Source organism: Nycticebus coucang, chromosome 14, assembly GCF_027406575.1.
Source record: "Nycticebus coucang isolate mNycCou1 chromosome 14, mNycCou1.pri, whole genome shotgun sequence".
Classification (NCBI taxonomy): Eukaryota; Metazoa; Chordata; class Mammalia; order Primates; family Lorisidae; genus Nycticebus; species Nycticebus coucang.
The window spans coordinates 30,725,674-30,751,624 of NC_069793.1; the positions used below are offsets into that span (position 1 = coordinate 30,725,674).

Below are 25,951 nucleotides of genomic sequence, written 5' to 3' on the forward strand. Positions count from 1 at the left end.
AACTGCTGAGCTACAGGCACCAAGCCTAAAGGAGGGTTTTTAAGAAAATTTCTTTAAAAACAGATTTTTGTTTGCCACTGTCCCAAAGATGATAACCAGAAATAACAGCAGAAAAAATTCAGGATACTTCTCAGGGAGGAAAAGTAAAGCAACTTCCAACCTCTTCTTCCCAAACTGATGAAAACATGTTAAAAATGTGAAGGTAGCAAGCCCTGGCATTTATCAACCAAAACTGTGAAAGCAAAGTGTTGAGGCACTGTGGGGACAACTCCCCCAGGAAGTAGCACCAGCACACTGCCCCAGACCAGTGCCTGCCACAGGAAGGACAGCTTCATACTCATTACTAGCTGTGCAGAGGGTGAAACTAGAGAGCTCAAGGCCACAGCTAACCTCCAAGATATCCTTGCTGAGCCACAAGGACAATGGCCAAGAGGCTGACTGGTTCAGCTGAGCAGCAGGAAGAACAAAGGACTAGGAGTCAGGAGCTGAGTTCAAGACCCAGCTAAAGCACTGACTTGCTGAGGGATCTTGGGTAAGTCGCTGGCACTCCCTGAGCCTGGGTTTATCCATGGATAAAATGTCCACAGAGCTCTAAGGAGCACCGAGGAAGGTAACACATACAGGAGAGCATAGTAAGTTCTAGGTCCATTATTATGGTTGTGAAGTAGGGTGAACAGACTCTATTGGCAGTTGCATAAGCTTTCTGCACCAAAAGAAAAGAACAAAAAGTAATATCATACTCAAAAGCAAATAAAACCTATGAATCAAAATCATTAAAATAAGAAGCCAGGCACGGTGGCTCACGCCTGTAATTCTAGCACTCTGGGAGGCTGCGGTCAGTGGATTGCTTGAGCTCAGGAGTTTGCAACCAGCCTGAGCAAGAGCCAGACCCCATCTCTACTAAAAAAAGAGAAATTATCCGGGTGTTGTGGCAGGTGCCAAAAGTCCCAGCTACTTGGGAGGCTGAGGCAAGATTAGCCTCATCCTGGATCTCTTAAGCCCAGGTGTTTGAGGTTGCTGTGAGCTATGACACCACAGCACTCTCCCCAGGGCCACAGAGTAAGATGCGGTCTCAAAAAAAAATAATAACTAAAATGTCAAACTTACACTTTTCTCAAAGCTGCTCACAGACATTTTCATCCCCTTAAGAGTTTTAAAGTTTCTCACTCCCATTTCTTTGCTTCACATGTTTGTCCAACTATAAACGGTGATTACGAAAAACCTGGTGTGCCTGTGTCTGTGTATACACACACATTTACATGTGGTGCTAAGGTGAGTTGGGGAAAACCATGTTGCTGCCTCCTAGCAGGAACCCAAGAACTAGAGAAATCACATAGCAAACCCACTGAGGACTAGGAACCCGAAGGAGCAGTGCTCCTGCCTCCTGACCCCTCACCCTGCACACTGCCCCCTCAGAGTCCACAATTCCTAAAGATGAGAAATCTGATCCTCTTACCCAAATGCTACTGCCCCAGCAATAGCCAAACCCAGGGCTGCAGATTTTCCCCGTCCTCGGGCAGCTGTGAGTGCAACAGTACTTCTCAGGGTCTTCTCAGAGATTCCCTCAATAAATTTCAAGACGGCTTTGGCCTGTAGAAAGGGAAACACATTAGGTCAGCTTTGGTAAAGGCCCAAGTCTCAGCCACTTACCACCATCACTGTGGAGAAGTCGGGTTGATGCCAAGGCTAAATAAAAGGGGGGCAGTGACAGGCCAGAAAGCCCTGCTCAGCACACCTCCAACTTGGTCATCTCATCTCAGCCTCAAGGCCTTAAATCGGGTGCTACTAACTCCCAAATTCACAGCTCCAATCCTGACCACTTCCCTGTATATGAGATATTCACACACATGCAAGTGCTTCCTGTACAGCTCCACTTGTACACGAGACATTTCAAACTTGAAACTGAACACCTCATATTCTCCCAAACCTCTACCACATACCGTTTTCCCTATCTCAGTTAACTATCCAACTGCCTAAGCCAAAAGCTTCCTCAATTTCCTCTCCTTCCTTGCCTGATTAGCCTGCAAATCCCATCACCTTCAAAACATACACGCCCTACCTTTCCTCACCATTACCCTCCTCTACCACTTTGCTCAAAACCACCATCCTGTCCTGTATTCATCATCATAGCAGCCTCTCAATGAGTCTTTCTGCTTCCACTCCCATTCCACCAAGTCTACATTCAACACAGCAGCCAGGGGGATCCACAGGGGTCCTGGAACTACGGCCCGCGGGCCACACGAGGTGGTGTGATTGTATTTGTTCCTGTTCTGTTTTTTTAAACTACAGTCCGGTCCTCCAACGGTCTGAGGGACAGTGAACTGGCCCCGTTTAAAAAGTTTGAGGACCCCTGTCTTAAAAAATCAGGCTGGGGATCCTCCTGGCAGCTGAGCTGAGAAGAGACTGCAGGCACAACATCCTCCACTGCCCCACCTCCTGCAGAGCAGGTGCCAAAGCCCTTCCGGGGGCCTGTATCTCCTCCTAAACTCCCCCATCCCTGCCCTGCTTATTGTCCACCAGCCTCCTCCCCAGTCAGAGCACCTGAGGCACACTCCTGCTTCGGGTGAGGGACTCACTGATCCCTGTGCATGAAGCGCTCACCCAGAGGGCCAATGGGCTCGTCTCAACTCCACTCAAATACCACCTTCCCAACCAGGCCGTCTCTGACCACTGTGTTCTAGAACCACAGCACCCACCCTCACCCTGGAACGCTCTGACCCCCTTTGCTTTTTTTTCTTTTTCTTCTTTGTATAAAGCCCTTTCTACTTCACCACAGGATCTGCTCATATCCTTCATTCATTGTTTCATCCCACTAGAAGGTGAAGGAGGTGTGTCTTACTTCTCTCCCGTGCCTGGAGAGCCTCGAAGGGAAAGATGCCAGTGGTGGTGACGGAGAGGAGCTGCCCACAGCAGGGGCCACATGGCTCCCCACTGGGATCTGTCCTGGGACCTGAGGCTGGGAAGGCCACATGGGAAGATGGCTCACTCAGGGGGCAGCGACAGACACTAAGCAGACCCACACAGGTGGAAGGAGAAGGCTTCAGGAAGCCAGAGCCTTTCCAGATGGGAAACCAAAAGGGATCCAGGTCCTACTTATCTTAACTTGGTCTTTGCTGAATGATATTGCATATACATACATATATGTATATATGTTTTATATATAGCCCCTCACACCAGACAGAGTCTCCTTCTGTCGCCCAGGCTAGACGGTGATGGTGTCATCCTAACTCTTGCAACCTCCAACTCCTGAGCTCAAGGGATCCTCTGCCTTAGCCTCCTGAGTAGCTGAGACCACAGGCATGCACTACTATACCCCACTAATTTTTCTATCTTTTGTAGAGATGGGGTCCCACTCTTGCTCGAGCCTCAAGCAGTCCTTCCCCCTGGGCCTCCCAAAGTCCTGGGACATAGGCCCAAGCTACCACACTCACTTGAATGCTGTATTTTAAATCCTTTTGTTTTAGAGTAGGAAAGTTATAAATTCTAATAAAAGGTGATTGGAAAAATCCACAGACATAATAGCAAAGTACCAACTGTGTACTTAAAATGAATTCTAAAATAATTTAAAATGAAAAACCAATGAAGACGAAAATCCAACTAAAAAATGAGCCAAGGGCATGAGCAGACTGTCTTCTAAAAAAAATAAAACGAAACAAAAAACAAAAACAAAATACAGATTACGAATAACTATATAAAGAAGGTGCCTGCCTCTCTCATAATCAAAGCAACATAAATTAAAAGAATGATCCGATGTTCCCCTGTCAGACTACTAAAGACTTACAAGTTTAAAAGTCCCCACTGTTGGCAAGGCTACAGGAAAAAGTCATTTTCATACACTGTGGATAGTTCCATCATTTAGGTCAATGCCAATTTTAATGCACACAATCAACTCCCTTCCCCTCCCATTAAAAAAAAAAAATGCACACAATCTCTGGTCTAGCAAGTCCTCTTCTGGAAATGTCCTAAATACAGTCCCCACATACTTATCTGTAAAAACATACTAACAGCACTGTAAGTAATAGCAAAAAGCTGGAATCTACCAAAATTTCTAATAAGAATCACACCTCATACACCTTATACACCGTTCACATTTTTTTTTTTTGCAGGTTTTGGCCGGGGCCAGGTTTGAACCTGCCTCCTCCGGTATATGAGCACCCTACTCACTGAGCCACAGGCACCGCCCCAACACCCTTCACGTTTTTTAAAAGGACCCGTTTATCTGATAAGAGAAACACCTGGAAGATCCAGAAAGACATATAGTGAACTGTTAAGAGTAGTTGGCTCTGCAGAATGGGAATGCCAAGCAGAAACACTACTTTTTATTTTTTTATGCATATTCTTTTACACTTAATTTTCTTTTCTTTCTCTGTTTTTTATTTTATGGGGGGGGTTGGTGGTGGTTTTTTTGTTGTTTGTTTGCCATGGGCCTTTTTTCTTTTCTTTTTTTTTTTTTTGTAGAGACAGAGTTTCACTTAATTGCCCTCAGTAGAGTGCCGTGGCCTCACACAGCTCACAGCAACCTCCAACTCCTGGACCTGGGCGATTCTCTTGCCTCAGCCTCCCAAGGAGCTGAGACTACAGGCACCCGCCACAACGCCCGGCTGTTTTTTTGTTGCAGTCTGGCCGGGTTTGTGTTTGAACCCGCCACCCTCAGTATAGGGGGCCAGCACCCTACCTGCTGAGTCACAGGTGCCACCCATGGGCCTTTTTCTGTTTCATTTTGTTTTTATATAAACACTATCACTAACAATGGAGTTTCTCCCTCTTTACTCTCTCACTCCCTCACTCTGGTGATAAAGTGGTTCAAAGCAACCTTGAGCCTGCAGCCTGGGCTGCAGAGAGAGCTATGTAGCTGGTGATTTCATTTCCAGAATGAAAGGGGAAGCCAGCCTGTGAGGACCCAGCTCAAGTTAACAGGTGTCATGCACCCATTTTCTGTGCCAAGAGACCTGTGCTACTCATCTGACTCAGGCAAGACCAGAACCCTGAATACACCTGACAGCTTGAAGGCCTCTGGGCTATGCCCAGTCAGCTCCCATCACAGCCCAGGAACCAGCAGAGAAGCCACATTTACCAGCGCTGGCTACCTTAGTGAGCACAGAGAAGCACCCTGGCAGCTCCCACCCAGCCTGCTATTTGTACCCAGAGACCAAGTGTACACCACCCCACCCTCATCAAGCCTCACACTGACACCATGGTAAACACTATGGGCCTCAAGCTCTCCTCTCACTCTGAACAAGCCACAGCACAAACTTTATTATCATCAAAACTTAACTGAAATTCAATACAGACATGTCACCCTCTCTTGGAAAAAGTGCTGATAGGATTCCTCTTCAATGTAGTCCATCAGCTCCCCGAACTCTTAACTTGGGGCATGGGGAGAGGTAATCTCTAGACTTCCTTTGTGAACTCAGACAATAAGGAACAGCCCTGTTGTTGCTGAGTACACGTGAGTACTTGCAAGACAAAGGGCCCCTTTCCTAGGGAGGCTCCAGGTCTCGACTTGTCTGAACTGGCTTCTGTTGCTCTCTGCAAGCTGTTTTCCTCCACGAGGGCAAAGCCCCCCTCCAGTTGTATACATGCATACCGGGGTGGAGAAGTTCTGAATGCCACACTCACCTGGTCTAGGGTCTTGCAGCAGTCTACCAACACGCCCACGGGCTGGGTGTCCTGCAAGCTCTCCTTCAACTCCTTCAACTCCAGGTCAGAAGGACCAAGACTCTCATCCTGCCAGATAGAAGAGGAGGAAAAGGTTTGCCACTGCCACAGGAGGGTCAACAGAGAAAACAGAGCCTCCCCTAGATTCCTGCGGTCCCCGCACAGACTCACCGGAGCCTGTGGAGGTAGGGCCTCAATGTTGGCGACATGGGAGGAAATGGGCAGAATGTTGAGCTGGTCATCAATAACAAGACACTTCTTGCAAGAGGCCAGAGAAAGAATAAACCTGAGAAACAAAACCACTATAATGAAGTATTGGAGAAGCAGGCAATGTCTACAAAAGAGCATAGCATTACTTTAGGAAAATCATTTGGCCCCATGTGTCTCTAAGAAAGCCAGAGAAAGCCAAAACCCAGTTGGAGAACAGTGTGTGTTGATTCAGAGGCTCCTCTCTACAAGACACCCGAACATGCTTTATACAGCAAATAAGCAAACTGAGAACTTTGCCCACAAGACTGATCATAAGCATTCCTACTACACATTCACCCCATTTCCTACTTAATGTGGTCCTCTCCTCATCCTCCCAGACCCACTAAGGTGGCTCAGGCCCCAGTAAATGGGAAATTTCAAATGCAACCTGCATACGATCTCTGGTCACACAGGGAAACAAACACACGAAATGGAATTACTTTCCATCACTTCTCTCACAAGAATGAAGAAATAAATAAAAGGGAAAAGGGAAGAGTAAGTTCCCCAAAGAAATATAACAAACATTCTTGCATGGAGAAAAGCATGTGTTTGCCTACAAAATTCAAACATGCTCCCACACTGCAATAAAAGGGTCTCCCTTGCCACCTTCCCAGGCTTCTGTGCTGTCCAGTAGCACACAGCTGCTCCTCCTGCTCTGCTCATTCTACTGAGTTGAGGCATCCCAGACTGAAAATCATCCAGGCCAGGATTTCTCAGCCTCAGCACTACTGACATTTTGGACCAGCTAATGCTCTGTTGTGGGGCTGTCCTTGCACTGCAAGTTGTCTGACAGCATCCTTGGCCTCTGCCCACTAAATGCCCAGAGCATCTCCCCCACCACCCACAAAGTCAATCAAAATGTCTCCAGACACTGGCAAATAGTAAACCGCTCCAGATGAGAACCACTGATCTAGGCCAAAATGTTTTAAAAGTATTTCTCAGGCTACTAACTGACATTCCCTTTAAAAGGGCTCTGTGGTAAAATAAATTTGGACAACAATCAGTTAAACAGGTCCCATCTGCTGCAAGATTGTTCAGAGCCTACAATAGGCTAATGTGAATCTTCATAAAAGAAAACAGTGTCAGCAGTTCCCAAACATACTTGGCCAAAAACCCTCTTGTCATAAGGTCCCTCTTAAAAGACTAGTGTCCTAGCTCGGTGCCTGTAGCTCAGCAGCTAGGGCACAAGCCACATACACCAGAGCTGGCGGTTTCAAATCCAGCCTGGGCGTGCCAAAAAACAATGACAACTACAACCAAAAAATAGCTGGGCTTTGTGATGGGCACCTGTAGTCCCAGCTACCTGGGAGGCTGAAGCAAGAGAATTGCTTAAGCCCAAGAGTTGGAGGCTGCTGTGAGCTGTGACGCCACAGCACTCTACCCGAGGGTGACATAATGAGACTGTCTCAAAAAAAAAAAAAGACTAGTGTCCTATGAAATAGGTTCTGAGAAAAAGTGATCCAAACAAATCACCCCTTTGAAAGATGAGTAAGCTGAGAGACAGAGTGACTTGGTTTGAGGCCACGAACTTGTGTCAGGGCCAGCAGAAAGACAGAATCCAGGCCTCTTGGCCTCCACTTTCCACCATCTTCAGTGCTGCCAGTTACTTTGCCACCAAGAATCTCACCCTTTTGGAATCTTGTCCTACTCTACCTGATATAAAACCAAAGTTTCCAGTTGGACCCACAATAAACATATTCCTCCCACTATGGGTCCCCAATTGTGAGAGATAATCATCTTACCTCTCATTAAATCTTCCCACCACATCTTGATGGGCCTCAGTCCTGTACCTGGAATGTACATCCTAAGAAAGCAAGACAACAAACATTAAGACAAGTTAATTGTTGTTGTCAAGCAAGACAACAAACAAGACAGCAAATATGGGCCGCAACGACAGGGGATGGGGAAGGGAAGTGAGCATCCTTCTATAGGGTAATGCGGAGAGCCTCCCTGAGATGAGTACACTATCCAAAAGTGCTGAGGCCTGGGGCTCAAATATGAAGTGCTATCAAAGGAGCCACCAGCAATCCCACTGGAAACAAAAGCCATTTCTACACAACGGTGTGCTGCGCTGAACTGGCCAGATGGTACTCACTGGAAGTAGGACAAGACACTATAGGCAAAGTTTCTTACTATTATACTATGTTTCTCCATATTTTATCCAGCAACCCATGATGTATTCATTCATTCAATAAAATTAATATGCTGTGTGCCAGACATGCTGGGTATACATGATGAATAAAGCGTGTGACCTCTGTTCTCAGAGAGCTTATAATCTAATGGTCAGAGGAACACAGATGACTACATAAATACAAACTGTGTAAATGCTACCAATGAAACCTGGGGCGCAGCGACAGGATGGGGAAGGGGAGTGAGCATCCTTCTATAGGGTCATGAGGGAGGGCCTCCCGGAGTTGAGAAGCTGAAGCCTGAAAAGTGAGCAGGCAGCCATGAAGAAGAGGAAGAGCAAACAAACTGGTGTGAGCACAGAGCCAGTCCTCCATTCCCAAGTATCTAAGGAGCATTTACTACAGGGCAGGCACTCTCTGGGATCTTCAAATGCACCCACAAGGGAGCATTCCCAGTCAAGTTTACAGACTAGCACAGGAGAACAGACTGAGAACAAGTGAATAAGCAACCCCAGGCAACTGCCAACTGCTCTGAAGAGGTTACGGAGTTGACAGGCCAAGCTGCTAAACAGGGTGTGAGGAAAGACCATGCTGATGAGGTGAGATCTACGTGGGGACTTGAATGCAGTGAGGAAGCCAGACAGGCAGATATCCAAAGGAAGCACATTCCAGTGGAGAACAAAAGCGTTATCTGAGGGCCTTCAGTGGCAAGTGATGATAGGAATGGCAGTGACAGGAAGCTGCCCCTAAGATTTAAGGAAAGTCCACTTTCTCGGATAAACACAGCTCATAGAACCCTGAAACAATCCTACTACCACTCCTGAGCTATAGGCACAGCTGAAAACCCACCTCTCTGAACACCCACACAGTAATACTGATGGAGCCGGGGGACCAGCTCTGCACCACTCCCAACCATGTCTTCAGCCAGTGTCTTTTGCTTTGGGATAAATGTACCTCTCCCAGAGCCGAAATTCTGGCCAAACTGAGAGTGGGAATGGCCAATGTTCCTTTACCATCCATTAGGCCAGTGAGAAGTTAGCATAGGGTCCTTTTCTTGCGATACACACACTGAAGCACAGGCAATGCTCTCTGCGGAATATCGTGCCAAAAAATCTACCTGCATGTCAATTGCATCGTATCTGAATCTCACTGAGGTAGTCGCAAGTACCCGAAAGCAAAGGTGAAATTCAGAGGTTCCTAGGCACACTCAGGGACCCTAAGATGTACCTGCTGTGATTTTTTCATTAGTTGCATTAAAAGAGCTCCCAGTCCAGAGGCCGAGCCGACCATTCACCAGAGATGCTCAACAGGAATTTTTAAATAAAGTGGACTACAGCAAAAACAATTAACAAACAGATGCTTACCATGGTCATGGTGTACAACTGCTTGAGTGAGTTCATGGTTCGTAGGAGGATAACCACCAGCCCACCACCTTCCACTGTTTCTATAGTCCTGGCCAGCAAGTTTGGAGTTAAGGCTTCAAAATCCTGGAAGAAAGAAACCTCAGAAAGGGCTGTCATGCACATAATACCCCAAGAGACTCTTACCCAAGGGCCAGGTGATAAAACAAAAAAAGGGCTTCAGAGCATAAAGCCAAGACCATACTTCCCACCCCTGACTCAGCAGGACACACACATAGCACCTTTCTTAGGGGCACCACAGAGGACAGCCCGGCTCTTGAGTATAGGTATGACATACAGGTTTTATATGTCAAAATGTCTCTTATAATCTCTGATAAGATCCTATTTGGAAACAAATTTTCCAACCTTTACCGATTCACACTTGAATTTCAGAATCACCTTATTTTCATTTTCCTGATATTTACTGATGAAACTATCTGATAAAAACTCCACTGTACCACATGGGGGAGCTACTGTACCACATGGGGGAGCTACTGCTCACAGGAGGCATCATTTCAACAACGGGTAATGGCAGCAAGAAGCTGACCACCCTACCAATGCCAGGCATTCTTCTGAAAACCAAGGGTGAAAAGGAGGCAAAATGCTCTCTATTCTGGCTCCAAAGTGGGTTGCAAGCCAGCAGTGCAGGAGACAAGCACTAGCACGCAGGAAGAAAAAAATCAGAACTTCTATTTTTTATTTTCCCCGGCATTTCTTATTTGCAAGGTTTGTAAGTGACATAGTAATAATGGGTATAAAAGTACATAGGGGGTGGCGCCTGTGGCTCAAAGGAGTAGGGCACTGGCCCCATATGCCAGAGGTGGGGGGTTCAAACCCAGCCCCGGCCAGAACTGCCAAAAAAAAAAAAAGGAAGTACATGTATATAATACCTGAAAATGTGGGGATTTGGGCTTAAGTTTTGTTTTTTTGTTTGTTTGTTTGAGACAGAGCCTCAAGCTGTCGCCCTGGGTAGAGTGCCGTGACATCACAGTTCACAGCAACCTCCAACTCCTGGGCTCAAGCGATTCTCCTGCCTCTGCCTCCCAGGTAGCTGGGACTACATGCGCCTGCCACAACACCCGGCTATTCTTTGGTTGCAGCCGTCATTGTTGTTTGGCGGGCCCAGGCTGGATTCGAACCTGCCAGCTCAGGTGTATGTGGCTAGCACCTTAGCTGCTTGAGCCACAGAAGTTTTTTTGTCTTTTTTTTTGGAGGAGTAAGGTAGAAGCCCAGGAGTCAAAGAATCAAACAAAAACAACTAGAATTATCACCCCCTCCCCCAAAAAAGCGAAACTTAAGTCTATTAAGTTGCAGGGCAAGAGAATACATAGGGCTAAAGAAATTCACCAAGTATTTCTCAACTAAAGGGAAAAGTGGTTATGCTACTCGAGCACTCTGGATAGGACACATGGTCTATGCCCAGTTGGTTAGAACACATCCCTCACTGATCAGGAAAGTCTTTGGTGAGTGCCAAAAGGGGCTGGGGTCCTAGGTCATTAAAGTCCCTGGTACTTGCCTATCAGCTTCAGCTGATTAAAACCAGTTGTACGGGCGGCACCTGTGGCTCAGTGAGTAGGGCGCCGGCCCCATATGCCGAGGGTGGCGGGTTCAAACCCAGCCCCGGCCAAACTGCAACAAAAAATAGCCGGGCGTTGTGGCGGGCGCCTGTAGTCCCAGCTGCTTGGGAGGCTGAGGCAAGAGAATTGCGTAAGCCCAAGAGTTAGAGGTTGCTGTGAGCCGTGTGACACCACGGCACTCTACCCGAGGGCAGTATAGTGAGACTCTGTCTCTACAAAAATAAAAAAAAGAGAGAGAGAAAACCAGTTGTAATGGAGCATCACCATGAGTTCTAGGATCTCTAAACAACAGCACATCTATTTATTTATTTATTTATATATAAATATATATATATTTTTTTTTTTTTTGCAGTTTTTGGCCAGGGCTAGGTTTGAACCCACCACCTCCGGCATATGGGGCCGGCACCCTATTCCTCTGAACCACAAGCACCGCCCAACAGAACTTCTATTTTTATTTGGGGTAGGTGACGAAGTTTCCTGTGGAAAGTGACCAGGGCTTCCTCTAGTAAGCCTGGGGGCCAGGGAACATGTAACTCTTCTCTCCGTACCGTACACCTGTTCTTGGTGGATAACCAGGCAGCCCAAGCACCTCTCGAGTCTTGCCATCACTCACAGGCTAGAGAAACCACCCACCTGCAGGACACACATGCCAAAGGTATTGCCCAGGATCTTGTGGGTCTCATTGTAGTAGCAGTAGCGAATGTTTGTGGCTGCTATGAAAAGTTCAAAGGGGTCATCTTGTTTTATGTTCAATGTCCCATTCTTTATTTTCTTCTGCAGCTGTCGCATTCTTTTCTTCCGGTGGCTGTAATCACCCCCCAACCCATGAGAACCAGTCAATCAGAGAGGCTAAAGAGCTGGTACCAGGAGACAGGCTCAGTGATCACCTTGGACATTGAGAGCTAGTAGGAAACTTGGACAGTTGGGGGTGAATTCCTTCTCTTTAAAGGTGAAAGGCAGAAGAGAAGCATTAGACTAGAATGGCTGAGATAAAGGGCTTGGAGTGAAAGTGATAAGTCTATGTGTGAACCCTGCTATTCTGCTATATGAGGCAGATATTTCGCTTTAAAACATAGGCAACAGTAGTGGCTAAACCTCGTATTTGGCCAAAGCCAGAGCCTAAAACCAAACTTAGGCGGCCTCAACATCTTAGTCTTTTTTTTTTTTTTTTGTAGAGACACAGTCTCACTGTACCTCCCTCGGGTAGAGTGTCGTGGCGTCACTCGGTTCACAGCAACCTCTAACTCTTGGGCTTACGCGATTCTCTTGCCTCAGCCTCCCCAGTAGCTGGGAATACAGGCGCCCGCCACAACGCCCGGCTATTTTTTTGTTGCAGTTTGGCCGGGGCTGGGTTTGAACCCGCCACCCTCGGCATATGGGGCCGGCGCCCTACTCACTGAGCCACAGGCGCTGCCTCTCAACATCTTAGTCTTAAGCCAGTTGTTTCATGAACACCTTGCTCTGAGGGGGCATGGGAAAGGCAAGGTGATGGTTAGTTACTTTACTCATGTTTCTTAGATGAATTCATCTCTTCCTTCCCCAAAGAGTGGGTTCATGTCCTCAAGGCAACTCTTACATAAGACAACATGATACAGGATACAAGTACTAGAATGGAAACTGGACATGTCAGAAACCCCTCGACTTTTTTTGGTCTTAAAAATCCTGCCATTTACCTTTCCTTTACAGAAAGAGGGAATAAGACTGCTTTAGAATGGAAGACTATGGTTGATCAAAATCTTAGCACAGTTTTCTCATTTAATAGATAGGAGAAAGGTCCTTTCTCCTGTGGGCCTCCATTTCCTAATCTGTGAACCGAGGCAGTGGTTAACTTTATCTCCACTGTCCCTTCTAACTCAAGCCTAAAGCCAATAAACAACTCACGGACAAGCATCAGCTTGAACATGACACTCTGCAAGATTAACACAGGGGTAGAGTGGACAAACTGCAAGAGGTACAAGAACAGAATTTTAAAAGCAAAACCAAGTGGGTTAAGTTCAAAAAGCAAATCTGCCCAGAAAACTGTGAACTGCCTAATTCCACATCTATCTCACAGCTGCCAAATGGAAAATACTGAGTCAGAAGTCACTTAAAATTCTGAGACAAGCAAAAGAACTTGTTCTCAACCTGTATTAAAAATGCTTACCTTTCTAATTATGAAATAGTATGCACAACAAAATACCAATGACAGTGCAAAACTACACACCAGTGACAGACACGTAAATGCTAACAATGCCTAGGTAGTGAGATCATGGGTTTTTTTTATTGTCATCTTTATATTTTCTGCATTTTTCAAATTTCCTACAAATAAGCCTTTTATAACTTTTTTTAAACGGCCCAATTATTTACCCAAAATCTGGTTTCCTTTAGGCAAAATCAAGTTTAAGACCACAGGATAGGGACAAGTTTAGGCTTTGGTACTAATGGAAATTCAAGAGCCTCTCAACAAATACTGAGTATCCACTACAAACATGCTACATCACTTGAAAATACAAAAACATAAAGACGCGTAGGAGACAACTCCTGAGTTTACCACCTGCAAGTCAGAAAAAAAAAAAAGAAAGAAATATGCGTAAGTTATAAATTGTCAGTGAATATAGCCCTTGGCAAAAGCATCCAGTGATAAGCCTGGTAGAAGGGAGACAAGTGCTGCAGAGGGCAGAGGAACTATCAGGTATGACTGAAGGACTCCAGAAAAGCAACACCAAGGAGGCATACCCTGAACATGGGGAAGGTTTCACAAGCGATGTCAGAGAGGTGGACATGGCATTCTAGTAGAGGACATAGCCTAAGCAAAGAAAAGCAGAAACAGGACAGAAAAACCAGCATCAGAGACAAGCACATCTGGGAATAAAGGAGGGAGAAGAGGCACAAGGGCAGACACATACATGCTAGGTAGGCTCAGGGCAGGGGAAAAGATCAAAGGAAAGAGAAGCACCCAGGAAGGGGGTCTGGGCAAAGACACTGAGCCCAAGAAAGAATATTTATGAGGTGACCCCACGGTGGGTTTCATCCCAAGGAACAGTATTCCCCACTCCACACCAAACTCTTCCAAATGCAAAGTTGTATTAAGAACTGCCAGGTTTCTACTACGTGCCTGGCCCCACCTACTCTCACCCAGGGATGAACATCTTTCCACAAGAATTTTGGGAGAAAGCCTGATTTCCAAATGGCTGGACCCAAAACAGGTAAAATCTCAAGTACTATTTTTGCCAGGGGAACAAAAGAAAATGGAAAGTTGGTCTGCACTGCGAATGCACAGAACAAACAGGCAGGGATGAGAAGTGTGCTGGGAATACTAGCAGTCTGGCTGTCATTCCTAAACAGAGCTGAAATCATACCCTCTTATGTTCTCTGACTTATCTCATATACTTCAATAAAAATCCTTTGTGCCAAATATGTGTGTCTTAGAGGTCTACTACTTACAACTAGAAGTCTTGACTATGACAACTTCAAAAAAATACGAGAATTGCCAGCTGTCAAATACAGCAGTGAACAGGTAGAAGAAGACCTCTAAAAAGAAGCAGAAATAGAAAGATTGCTGCATTAGACATCAGGTCACAGGAGGCATCTCAGAGCAGAATTTGGTCAAAATGACAGAAGCAGAAGACAGACAGCAAAGAGGGTGGCTACGAAGGTTTCTGTTTTAGGGGATATGGCAAAAACTAGCCTAAGAGACAAAGCTGGGTATGCAGCTAATCATTTTTTTGAGAACAGGAAAAGCTGAGAATTTTTTATAGAAAAATGGAGAAAGTTTCCAAAGGGTATAGAGTGGCCAACAGAGGAAAGAAAGATAACAAAGATCCTCAAAGGTGTGAGAGAAGAGATTCAGCATCTGTAAAGAAGTATTCCTTGCATATGGGATGATGTGCATCTCCTCTATGAAGGAAGGGAAGGAAAAAAAGACAGTGAGAAGATAAAATAAATTTGAAGCAAGGAAAGGCAGTAGGAAGGAACTCACATTTGATGGGTTCAATCAGATCAGAAAAGTTGGAAGAAAAACTCCATGCAGAAAGCAAGGCATTGGGCTGAGGACTTAAAATGCATGAAAATGATTTGAAACTTATCAAGAATGAAGAAAGGATATCAGCTCCATTTTTTTTTCCATTTAGAAATGTCCTCTCAGATAGATAGTACCTCCACTAAACATCCCTGAAAAACTATGTCAAGGAATCATGTTCTGGCATTTAACAAAAGGGGATTATAAGTGGAACGAGACACACAAAGGTCCATGCTTACCTGCTAAACCCCAGTTCTTTTTTGTAGCACCACAGCACTGAAGGCCGAGCCTTCACAGCTGCTTTAGACAACATGTGATGGAGTATTACCACCTGCCAAAGAAAAAAGTCACAGGCTCTCAGGGGCAAGAAAGACCTTAGTGACTGCCAGATCTAACTCCTCACTTAACAAATGTGATAACTAAACTGACAGCCGAGAAAGGAAAATGTCCAAGGTCACAAGGCAAGTAATGACCAGGTTGGGATTAAAAGCCACTAGCCACACTGAACCTTATAGTTAACCCACCACTGCAGGTTAACAAAGGTGCTCCCACTAGCTAAAGAGATCTTAATGTCATTATAAGCGGAAACTCCAGAGGGCCTGTAACACCCTGACTGTTTGGGACAGGGCACATAGTAATTCAGGAAGCATTTACATCTTACCTGATCTTTTCCTCGATCTCCAACTACAATAAAGAGAGATCTTTGCCGCTCAGCCACCCCATTTTCAATGAGAATCCGGATGCGATTATCCACCTTCTTCCGATGCATGGTAAAAGAGTATCACTAAAAGAGAAAAAAATACAACAGGATATGGATGCCAGGTTCTGGCTAGGGAGCATTAGTTCACTGCCTCTTGTGAGGGCAGTGGCTGGGCTAGGTTAGCTGCCCTAACCCTCGAGTAGCTCCATAGGGGAGAGAGCAGCCTCAATTTTGGAATCTGGAAACTTATGCTTGGGAGGTGAAAAGACATATTCCCTCAGCATGGGAAGCTGCAATTCAAACCTCTATCAAAGATTTTTTTTGAAAATCAAAAACTTGAATGTTCAAAAAAATAGGAGAATAACTAAATATAAAATGGTATATCCAGCTCAATACCCATAATTCAGTGGTTTAGGGTGCCAGCCACATACACTGGGGCTGGCATGTTTGAACCCAGCCCAGGCCTGCTAAACAACAGCTACAATAAAAAATAGCCGGGTGTTGTGGCAGACACCTGTAGTCCCAGCAACTTGGAAGGCTGAGGCAAGAGAATCGTTTAAGCCCAAGAGTTTGAGACTGCTGTGAGCTGTGATGCCATGGCACTCTACCAAGGGCAACATAGTGAGACTCTGTCTCAAATAAATAAATAAAAAGGTATTCACAAAGCATTTTTTAAAACTTATCTAAGGATAGGGATATAGGTCAGAGAATATCACAGCAGAATATAAAACACGGTATCTTTTTTAATGCACATACTAACATACAGAGGAAAAAACACTAAAAGAAAATATCAAAGTGTAAAGTAGTTATGTTTTTTTGGCTCCTTTACTTTTTTTTCCTTTTAATTTTCATGTATTACTAATAAAGTTAGGGAAAAGATATCAATGAATAGTTCCACGATGAAGCCCTTGCATACACAGACCTCAAAAGTTATATGATTACCTGTGACAAAATATTGCATCATTACTATAATAAATACACCAAAGAAACATCAGAAAAATCGATTGTATTACTACAATGTAAAAGTAAAAATGACACATTAATGACATGATACTTGGAAACACCAATGTCTAAACCAATTCTAAACATAAAGCTCATTAACTGAATCTTAATTCTACCTTAACTGTCCCTCTAACCTCCCAATCCAAACAAGATGTTAGCATGTCTCACTATAAAATACTATGTCACTATCAAGGACCCCTATTAATAAGCAAAGGAATAAGTATTGAGAATACAAGTATCCCAAGGTAGAATAGCAGGTAGATAACAGGATTCACAAGTCTGCCTGAACCCAAAGCCTGAGCTCCTTCCAGTTCACCAACCTGCCTAGCTTATAGCTCTGGGTTACAGGTCACATAAAGACCCCACAAAAATCAATCAACAACTAATTATTGGAGATTGCCTTTTGTTGTATTTATTGTGGGAACCCTAGAGGGGACCGGATAAGGGCTTTGACTTCAAGCTTTCATTTTCCTTGAAGGTATTTAGAAGACGAGAGACAACTACACACAGATAAAATGAGATGTGTAAATCGGTAAGGGTTTGGATGAAGTGCTGAGGTTATTGTGGACTGAAGTTGTCATGAAGGCCAAATGGATGGAGAGGGCCTGGAAGAGGAGAAAAATGATCATTTTTCATTCATTCACTTGTTTACCTACACATAACATCTGTGTGCCAGGCACCAGTCCAGATGCACTGGCAAACAAAACAAAATCCGGAATGTGACTGCTGAATAGGAGTGTAAATGAATGTGCACGATGTAGTAGTTAATAGTTAAGAATGCGGAAATGTCTAGGATTAGGCTGCCTCAGTTCGAAGGCATGTGCTGCAACCGTGAACCCTGGACAAGCTCCGCCAAAAGCCAAGTGTTGTCACCCACCGAACCACCCCTAAACCCCCCAGTTAGAAGTCCTCAAAGAGTGAAGACTAAGCCACGCAACCCTGAAGAGCAGCCGCATATAGGAGCAAAGAGGGTTGTCTTCAAGTAGCGTCCCAGTGGAGGGTGGGGAGCAGTCGGCGTGAGGGGGTATCAGTCAGGCTGCAGAGCCTACGGGCCGCTCCCTTCCCGCCCCAAGAGCAACACCGACGCCGATCTAGTCAGTCACCCTTAGCCCTCTAGCGTGGGATACCTGCGTCTAGAGCCCGGCAGATCCCAGCGAAGCGGAAACACGTGAGGACGCAGAGCGACTCCGGAAGGGGCGTGCGCACCGGCCGCCCGAAGCGGATGCCCGGCCGTGGACCATCGCAGCTCACCCCACTTCCCGGCGCGTCCGGCGGTGACGCTAGTAGGCAGCGCGAGCGCCAGCATTCTGACGGCGCCGCGACCGCGAGCGAGGGGACCTTCCCCAACGCTGTCGCTGGGCGATGACGTCACGCCCCGTGGGCGGAGCAGCAGCCTAAATCTTCACTACTTGTGCAAATGCTGTGCTTGCCGTAGTTGCGATGCAGGATTCGAGTTGCCTCTTATCAGACACCAGGCAGAACAAACGGACGTCCGCATACCCAGCGCCTGCCGTATAGGTACGGTGGAACTCGCCGCTAGTGGCCCAGGGTTTTCAGCGTATCTTGGTTGTGCAAGACGGGATGGTTCCAGGGATCTGTGCTCGATTTTGCTGATCCCCTTATTCAAGTAACTTCCCGTTTTAATGCAACGACATGGGGAAATTCGGCCAGCAGACCTATTTTATTCATCGCATTTAACCCTCCACACCCATGATACTGATCTCGCGGACCGGTCTGGAATCTTGTAGTTTTCTATCCACGACTATGTACTTTCTCTGTACTTTGGGGCCTCCCCTGAGCCAGTATCTGGTTTCAATTGCTGAAGCTCTTTGCAAAAGGAGCCCTAAGGCTCTTTACTCTCCGTGCAGCAGTTGGTGGAATTCCTCCACGTGTAACAAGTAACTACAAGGGCAATCTATACACACAATTTTAAGTTCGTCTTTAGGGCAGAATCATTTCGCTTCAAACACATTGAACTGCTTCTTTGTCATTTCTTCTCGGATAACGCAGTTTCCTTTCCCCTGAAACTCCTTTCCCAAATAAGAATCCCAATTGTAATCACCACCACCACCCATTTAGTCTAGCATCTGTCATCAAATTCTTTTCTAATTCATTCAGAAGCACGTCAACATGCCTCTTCTAGTTTTCTTCTCCCTCTATAGAAACTAAGGGACCGTAACAAACTGGTCAACATACGGAGGTGATCAACGTAAGGAGCTAGGCCTTCTGTCCTGACGTGGCCTCCCACTTACACGTGGCCCATGTCTGGACTATGAAAATGAGGTCAACACAAGGAGGTGACCAACTATGGAAGTGAGTTTTTTGTCTCCACTGAGTAAAAAGTGACTTAAGATTACTATTTTAGAGGTGGACACGGAAGGCCTTTGTGATGACATTAGGGCAAAGAGCTGAAGTTAGAATGAGCCTTGAGAATATCTGAGTGAAAAGCCTTCCTATGCCAAAGATGTTACACACCTAACAGCTCCAAGATAGGGGAAAGGAGAATCCAGGCAGTCAGCACAGCCATAGCAGTCAGCAAGTAGAAAAATGGTAAGTATGTCGGATAATGCAAGGCATGGGGACCAGACTTAGAATTCTAGTGATAAAACATCACTTAAGTTTGGGGACAGAGGAGAGGCAAGACCTGATTTACCCTCTTAAAAGGCTCATTCTTACTGTGCAAAAACTCTACCACAGAAGGACAAGTGTACAAACAGGGAGAACCATTAAAAGCTATCGTAGTTAAGGTGTTCTAGAATGGTAGTAGTGGTGGCAGTCAAGTGCTTTTGATTCAAATATCCAAGGTACAACCATGTGTATGGGCTGCAGGATTAGATATAGGGTATGAAAGTTAACTGAAGATGGTACCCAAGCATTTGCCCTGAGCAATTGAGTGAACAGAATACAGCTGGTGTAGGGTAATCAAGGAACTCAGAATACATGACATTCAAATCAAGATATTTGTGTATGAGATTCCAGCGGGGGGGCTGGGGGGGTTGGTACTAGAAATATTTAGGAGTGACTAAAATGCTGATTATATTTAAAATCAGAGATTTTATACTCTGCCCTAGGATGAGATAGCCTAGGGCAGAGTATAGCAAGAAATGATGCATGACATCCAAGGCCTGGAGAAATCAGCAAAGGATACTGAGCAAAAATCAGTGAGACAGTAAAGTTATTGAACCCATTTACCACCCCCACTCTACCTTAGTTTACGTCACAATCATTTTTCACACGAGCTACTCCAACAAGCTTATGTCTCTTACCCCATACATTTTGTTTCCAACACTGTACTGAGTGTTCTTTAAATGGCAATTTTATTAGGTGACCCACCATCACACCCCCAACAACACACAAACAGCTTAAAAACCTTCAATAGTTTCCAACTGTTCTTAAAAGACAAAACATGAATGTAACTATAAAGCTGTCTATAGCAGCCTTGTTTCTCCAGTCTCTAACTTTGCTATTCCTTACTCTTTTCACTTGAGCCTGATAGTTTTCTGTCACCTTTAGATATGAGGTGTCACCTCTAAATAATCACCTTTAGATATATCCTTCTCTCCCCTTGTCTACTTTACTCCCCCTCATCCTTCTAGCTCAATGATCCCTTTCAATGAAATCTTTTCCTGATCACTGACTAGGTCAGACCTTATCAATCGTGGCCTTTAATTATCTACCACAGCAGTACTCAACCTATGGGTCGCGACCCACAGGAACTGTATTAAAGGGCCGCGGCATTAGTAAGTTTGAGAACCACTGATCTACCGTCAACCACATTGCTAAACCACAGCATTTGCTACTTTTGAATGACATCAGTGTTTTTAGACAGTTCAATAAAAGCAAGAACCAGTGATTTTGTCATCACTGAATGCCTAGTGTTTGACATGATGCCCTGCAAAGGCTACCCAAATTTTTTGATGAATAAAGCTTTAGCTCAATGGCTTAATACAGTGTCTCCCTGATATAAAAACAGCCACTACTTCTAAATAAGTAACAGAACACTATTAAAACTGCCTTTACTAAATGATCCTGGACAAACTGCTGGTCTTTTCACTGCCTATACTTTCCAGAGCCACACAAATGCATGCAACTGGATTAGGCTTCACAACAGTTGTTAAAGCAGGGTCTTAGTAGTGTAGAGTTGAAAGAAAGCATACCAGTAGTGTAGCCTTCTTAGAAGATGAGGCTAACTAAACCTTTTCTTTTAAACCTTTTCTTTTCCTCTTATAAGAAGCATTTCACTTACAACTTTTGCTGGATGATATATACAAATAAAGCAGACTTTGTTCAAGAATAAGGAATCAAGTTTTCATGTAACTTAATCTAATTTAAACATTCACTAGTCTTTCTCAGTACTTCTATAGAATTCATAATGGGAAAAGGCATAAAAATGAGCCTTAAAAATGTACTTTCATTTTCCTAAAAAGGTTTTCTTCCCCCATTGACTCCATGAAAGGGACAAGCTCAAGAGCAACACTGATTCTTTTAGTTGATTTAAAACATAGAATGCTTAATAAGAACTCAAGGAGATTACAGATTCAGGAGCTTAAAAATAAAAGGTTAATAAATTGAGTACTTACATATGTCACAGTTCCCCAAATTAGATATACCGTTGAAAATATAAGATACAACACAAATTTCCTAAGACACTTAGGAAGCTGACTGGTAACTACCTGCTACATTTTATGAACTGGTTGTCTACTGACACCTCAGCTAATAAGCCTTCTGAGAGTAAGCCTTCATGTCTCCTATAAATCTAAGTCTCCCACACAACAAAGTTGCACACATAAGGAGACAAAAGAACTGTAAAAACTAACTGATCAAAAACACTTGAAGGATATTTGTTTTAATATCAAGATACAATGATTGAAAAATCTCTCATGACTTGGAAATATGAGAATCTGTAAACAGAACTGCCCTAATCAAGGTAAACAGTAACACTACCTTTACTAAAGGTTTAAAAAAGAAGTTTCATTATCCAGGTGAGATGACTGATACTGTGCATGTAGGAAAGTATTTTGAATGTAGTCCTGCTACACCAAGAAGCTACAGTGGTGTGTGACAATAGTTTCCTTGCAATTCTGCTAAAATATGCATTTGATCAAACAAAAAGCCTTCTGCAGGTAAGACAAGCATTCACATATTATACAGACTACTTAGTATACCAAGATTCAGATCTTAATGGGACTTTTTGAAAAGTTCTCTGCCCCCGAGGAACTCCTTTAAAAAATACGATCTGAATTGAGACATAAAAGCTTTACATTTAAACTGTGATGGTAGAATGCCAAAATAAAATTATAGTATTTTAAAAAGAACAATTCTTTTGAAAAGATACAAAGAAATAAACTATGAATACCTTTACATATTTGCAACATCTGCACTAATGCATAGACCTTTAAAAACTAGAAGGCATTTCTGCTCCCATCCCATTTCTGAACTGATTCAGAGAGTGCTGTATAAAGAACTTATTTACTTCAATTTTGATTGTAAATGTCATCAAATTATTTTCTACACAGCAAATTTAGTTTTATATAGAATTGCAAGCATACATCTTTTAGGGATTACCCAGTAAACCACAAATATTTCATACAGCCTCTAAAATACAGCTAACATATGGTTGTGGTACATCCCAGGCAGATGTCATTTAAAGCACACAAGGGGAGGTGCTAGCGAAAGAACTACTCATTTGCAAAAGTAAACAGTTTAACCCTTCCAATATGATGTACCACAACCACACATGAGAAAAGTCAAGAACTTATTTTATTTTAAAATAAACATTGAAGATCCCCCACTCCCCACCACCCTACAAAACTTTTGAATGTGGAATGTTCAACAGCCTATCCATTTTAGTAGGTTACAAAACCAGCAAAAACTCCAGTTGTCTAATGATGAATGTTTGAGAACAGTTTTTAAGTAGCTGAGCACCTACTGGAAAAATTTCTTAGCTAAAGGCTAAAAATAAAATTTAATTTCTGCACAGAAAATATCATTAACTTAGTAGCCTTTGCTTAATTGGTGGGATTAATTTTCCATGAAGTCAAAGTGGAATGGGACGACAAGCAGCATTAAATTTATAGGCACACAGAACTAGTGCTCAAACTGCTAGCACAAATTCCAACATAGTACATAAGGCTAAGTCACTACTCAACTGTCCATTTCCATCAAACTTGAGACTCTCCCTATGCATCTAAGGGAAGGAATCACCACTTTGAATATAAATGCCTCCATGAGAAAAGGAGACTTCAATTAGGGTTAAAAAGACAAAAAATAAGTGCAAGTACTACAGAAATGACTGCTGGAGATAACCATAAAATTTGTGACACTAACATTGCATGGGGTGAATCACATAAGCTGCTAGCTGTTGAACACCAGTGTTTCAAGATACAACTTTTATAAACATGTTTTATTTGTTTTGCTTATACCATCAGAACTGAAACTACTGTCATTTCCCTAAAATTGGGAAATCAATCTAAAACACATACTGGTGCTTTTCAAAAGATAGCAATTTAAAAGGGTGGTAGCAGCAGGCGTTTGATATCTTTTCCTTTAAAAAAAAAAAAAAACTTTCAAATTGCAGGAAAAACATGTGACCAAGAGTGTTATGATTACCCATTAGAGATTTTCTTCAGTACCTGTACCAATTTAGGTGACAATACAGCAAGATCCAAGGTTTAGTGACAATGTGCATGTCATAAGGAATGATATACACTACCAATCCTTACAGAAGTCATTGTCTAAAAGAAACTGTTAAGTGTTCAAAAGGTTATCTAAATACTTCACATTAAGTACAGAAGCGGCCATCCAGATAATATCCCATATTTGTTGCATATTTTTCAAAAAGTGCCAATCAAAGCCCAATTTTGCATTTTGGCTTTGTTGTATACAGTATCAGCTAGTAAAAAGCAACTTACATGTCTTTTTAACCACAGTCGTTTGGCCAGACGTATGGTGCCGTGTCAAAGCTGTTAGTCAGCCTTACATGTATGATTAAGGACCCATGTGTAATTTGGTATGCACCTAAACGTTCGTTCAATGCTCTAATTTGGAAAAGCTGTGAAATGCAGTTGTTCTGCCAAACCACACTCCACTCTTTCCATCTTCCTTTCAAGGGAAATATTTTAGTTTTGTCAGTTACCATTGAATAACTCTAGGGCTGATTTGTAGATTTTATCCAATGTCAAAAAAGACAATCTTGCTTTTTTCAAGCCACTTCAAATAACTATGGAGATATTTATCACCCTGTAAAGTATATTATGTTTTACTCCTAAGCAAGGGTGAGGAATCTGAGTATCATGTGCAAGGCTCAAGATGACGCTTAGGACAGAACATGCAGAGTAAAAATAGTTTCCTTCCATATCCAGGTAATATAAAGCTGACAATTATAGTCCTGTCTTTATGGGATGAAAACAGTCCCTTTACAATAAGTTTCCTGAAAGGGAGAACAAATAGATAATAACTCTTCTGGTAACATATTATGGTACACTGGCCAGTGTGTTTTTGGCGATTAAACATAATCCTGTGAATCAGATTAATTCACTTGCTGAGTGTTCATTTGCGGCATCCCTCTGTTGGGTCTTGGGGGCCCTCCACGACCTAGAAGACAAAAATGGCATTTGATTTTTCTTTCAAATATTATTTGTTTTGCCTTCAAGCAGATTTTCATCTGAAGTCAAGAAGCATGTGGGCAGCTTGTCACCACATTATTAGGTTTAAGAGGTCAATTCTTCAGTGTTCAAGTTTCACCTGTCCTGGAAGTTGTCATGCGCAAATTTGCTCATGTTCTCTTAGCTAAAAGAAGAGTAGAGCTAATGGAGTATTCCACCAGTACTCATTCATTCAACAAGTATTTATTAAGTGCCTACTATGTGCCAGGCACTGTCATCAGGCGTTGGGAATAGATACAGCAGTGAAGACAGACAAGGTACCTGCTCTCATGGAGCTTACATTCTAGTATACACTCTAGCTTACATTTCAGTAGTAACATCATACTATCAAAATTAATAAAAGCACCAGAATGAAAACAGACCTTATTACCTAAACTGTTAAAAAGAGAAACTACATAACATTCAAAATTGTATAATGACTTATAACAGATAAAATAACTTTTTACATGCTGTTAACAGATTTTTTTGCTATCAGTTAACTCAACTTTCATAGAATATGCTACAGGTGGGATAGAACATAACCCACATTCACATGCAAATATCCTTTGATACTTCTAATCAAGTCAGTAATTCCCAAGTGATCCATTAGTTCTTTTAAAAATCCACTTTTGCTGGCCAGTTTTTACTAGCATTCAAATCAAAGTACTTTGTAATTCCTTCTTAGCACACATTTTACATGTTATGGCCAATAACTAGAGGAAACCTAATTGACGTTTTAACCTCCCTCAGACCAGAGAACCATTTAGAATTTCAGATTATATGAAATGCTAGCTCTAATTGTTAAATAGGCTAACTTCCTGCCCAAATAGGAAGCAGTTTTCCGACAGTAAAAGACAAAACAAAAAACAATTAAAACCTATATTTTTTTTAAAGTATGGTTCAACAAGTTAGGAATTTAGGGGGTTTGTTTAAAAATTAAAATAACATGTTACTTATATCACTAATAGTGGTCCAAAAGGCATTGAAATTTCAATTAGTTCTATCATTTCTAAATGGTTCTCTATATGTAACTATGGCTTATCTGACCATTAAAGGGTCTCTGACCTTAAAATAGGCATGTTTCAAAAATGAAAGAAGAATAATAAATTTATTATAAATGTTCAATCTCGTTCCAAAAATGTCTTACAAAAATGTTTCATTAAGTACTTCCTAAAAACATTTAGCAGGTTTTAGGACCTGAAAAATAATTTCCAGTTGGAAAAACACTTTTTATGAGGAAGAATAAATGTTCTAGTTTTCAAGACAGTTTATATATAGTAACAGGGAGAGTCATTCGAAAATTAAAATTTGGGTTCAAGATTAAGTTTCAGAAACAGAGCATTTCATTTAATCCCTAGCAACAAGTCTGGAAAGGATAAATGTACTCCTAACATGTAACCTACATGCAGACTATGAACAGCTCTTCCAAGGCCAGAACAGAAGCTCCACTTAGGAGCTAGGATCACCACCACAAAATATTACCTCGTGGGGCTCCCCGTGGTCCACTCTGCCCAGAGCCTCGCTTGAAATTCTGCTGATATCCATCCTAAAAGACAAGCTAGTTAGTATTTCAAAGAAAAAGCAATTTTCTTTAAA

The 25,951-nt window shown here is 43.2% G+C and overlaps 2 protein-coding genes across 4 annotated transcripts in view; both read right to left on the bottom strand.

Moving 5' to 3' along the window:
• Positions 1 to 18,061, bottom strand: part of NAT10 (N-acetyltransferase 10) — a 42,710-nt gene extending 24,649 nt beyond the window's left edge. The window contains exons 1-9 of one of the 3 annotated variants that reach the window (XM_053562893.1): positions 17,816 to 18,061; positions 15,672 to 15,794; positions 15,250 to 15,341; positions 11,647 to 11,818; positions 9,401 to 9,523; positions 7,650 to 7,711; positions 5,830 to 5,944; positions 5,620 to 5,727; positions 1,457 to 1,590 (exon numbers count right to left, since the gene is read on the bottom strand). In XM_053562893.1, the coding sequence (XP_053418868.1) occupies positions 1,457 to 1,590; positions 5,620 to 5,727; positions 5,830 to 5,944; positions 7,650 to 7,711; positions 9,401 to 9,523; positions 11,647 to 11,818; positions 15,250 to 15,341; positions 15,672 to 15,779 (914 nt within the window). In that variant the 5' untranslated portion in view covers positions 15,780 to 15,794; positions 17,816 to 18,061. Of the gene's footprint in view, positions 1 to 1,456; positions 1,591 to 5,619; positions 5,728 to 5,829; positions 5,945 to 7,649; positions 7,712 to 9,400; positions 9,526 to 9,658; positions 9,664 to 11,646; positions 11,819 to 15,249; positions 15,342 to 15,671; positions 15,795 to 17,815 lie in introns of those variants that run through there. The other 2 variants (XM_053562892.1, XM_053562895.1) reach the window with 2 other exon arrangements.
• A 4,393-nt stretch (positions 18,062 to 22,454) lies between these two features.
• The window catches only part of CAPRIN1 (cell cycle associated protein 1), a 50,583-nt gene continuing 47,086 nt past the window's right edge, over positions 22,455 to 25,951 (bottom strand). The window contains exons 18-19 of the mRNA XM_053562910.1: positions 25,838 to 25,901; positions 22,455 to 24,305 (exon numbers count right to left, since the gene is read on the bottom strand). Coding sequence (XP_053418885.1) covers positions 24,241 to 24,305; positions 25,838 to 25,901 — 129 coding nt within the window. The 3' untranslated portion in view covers positions 22,455 to 24,240. The remainder of the gene's footprint in view (positions 24,306 to 25,837; positions 25,902 to 25,951) is intronic.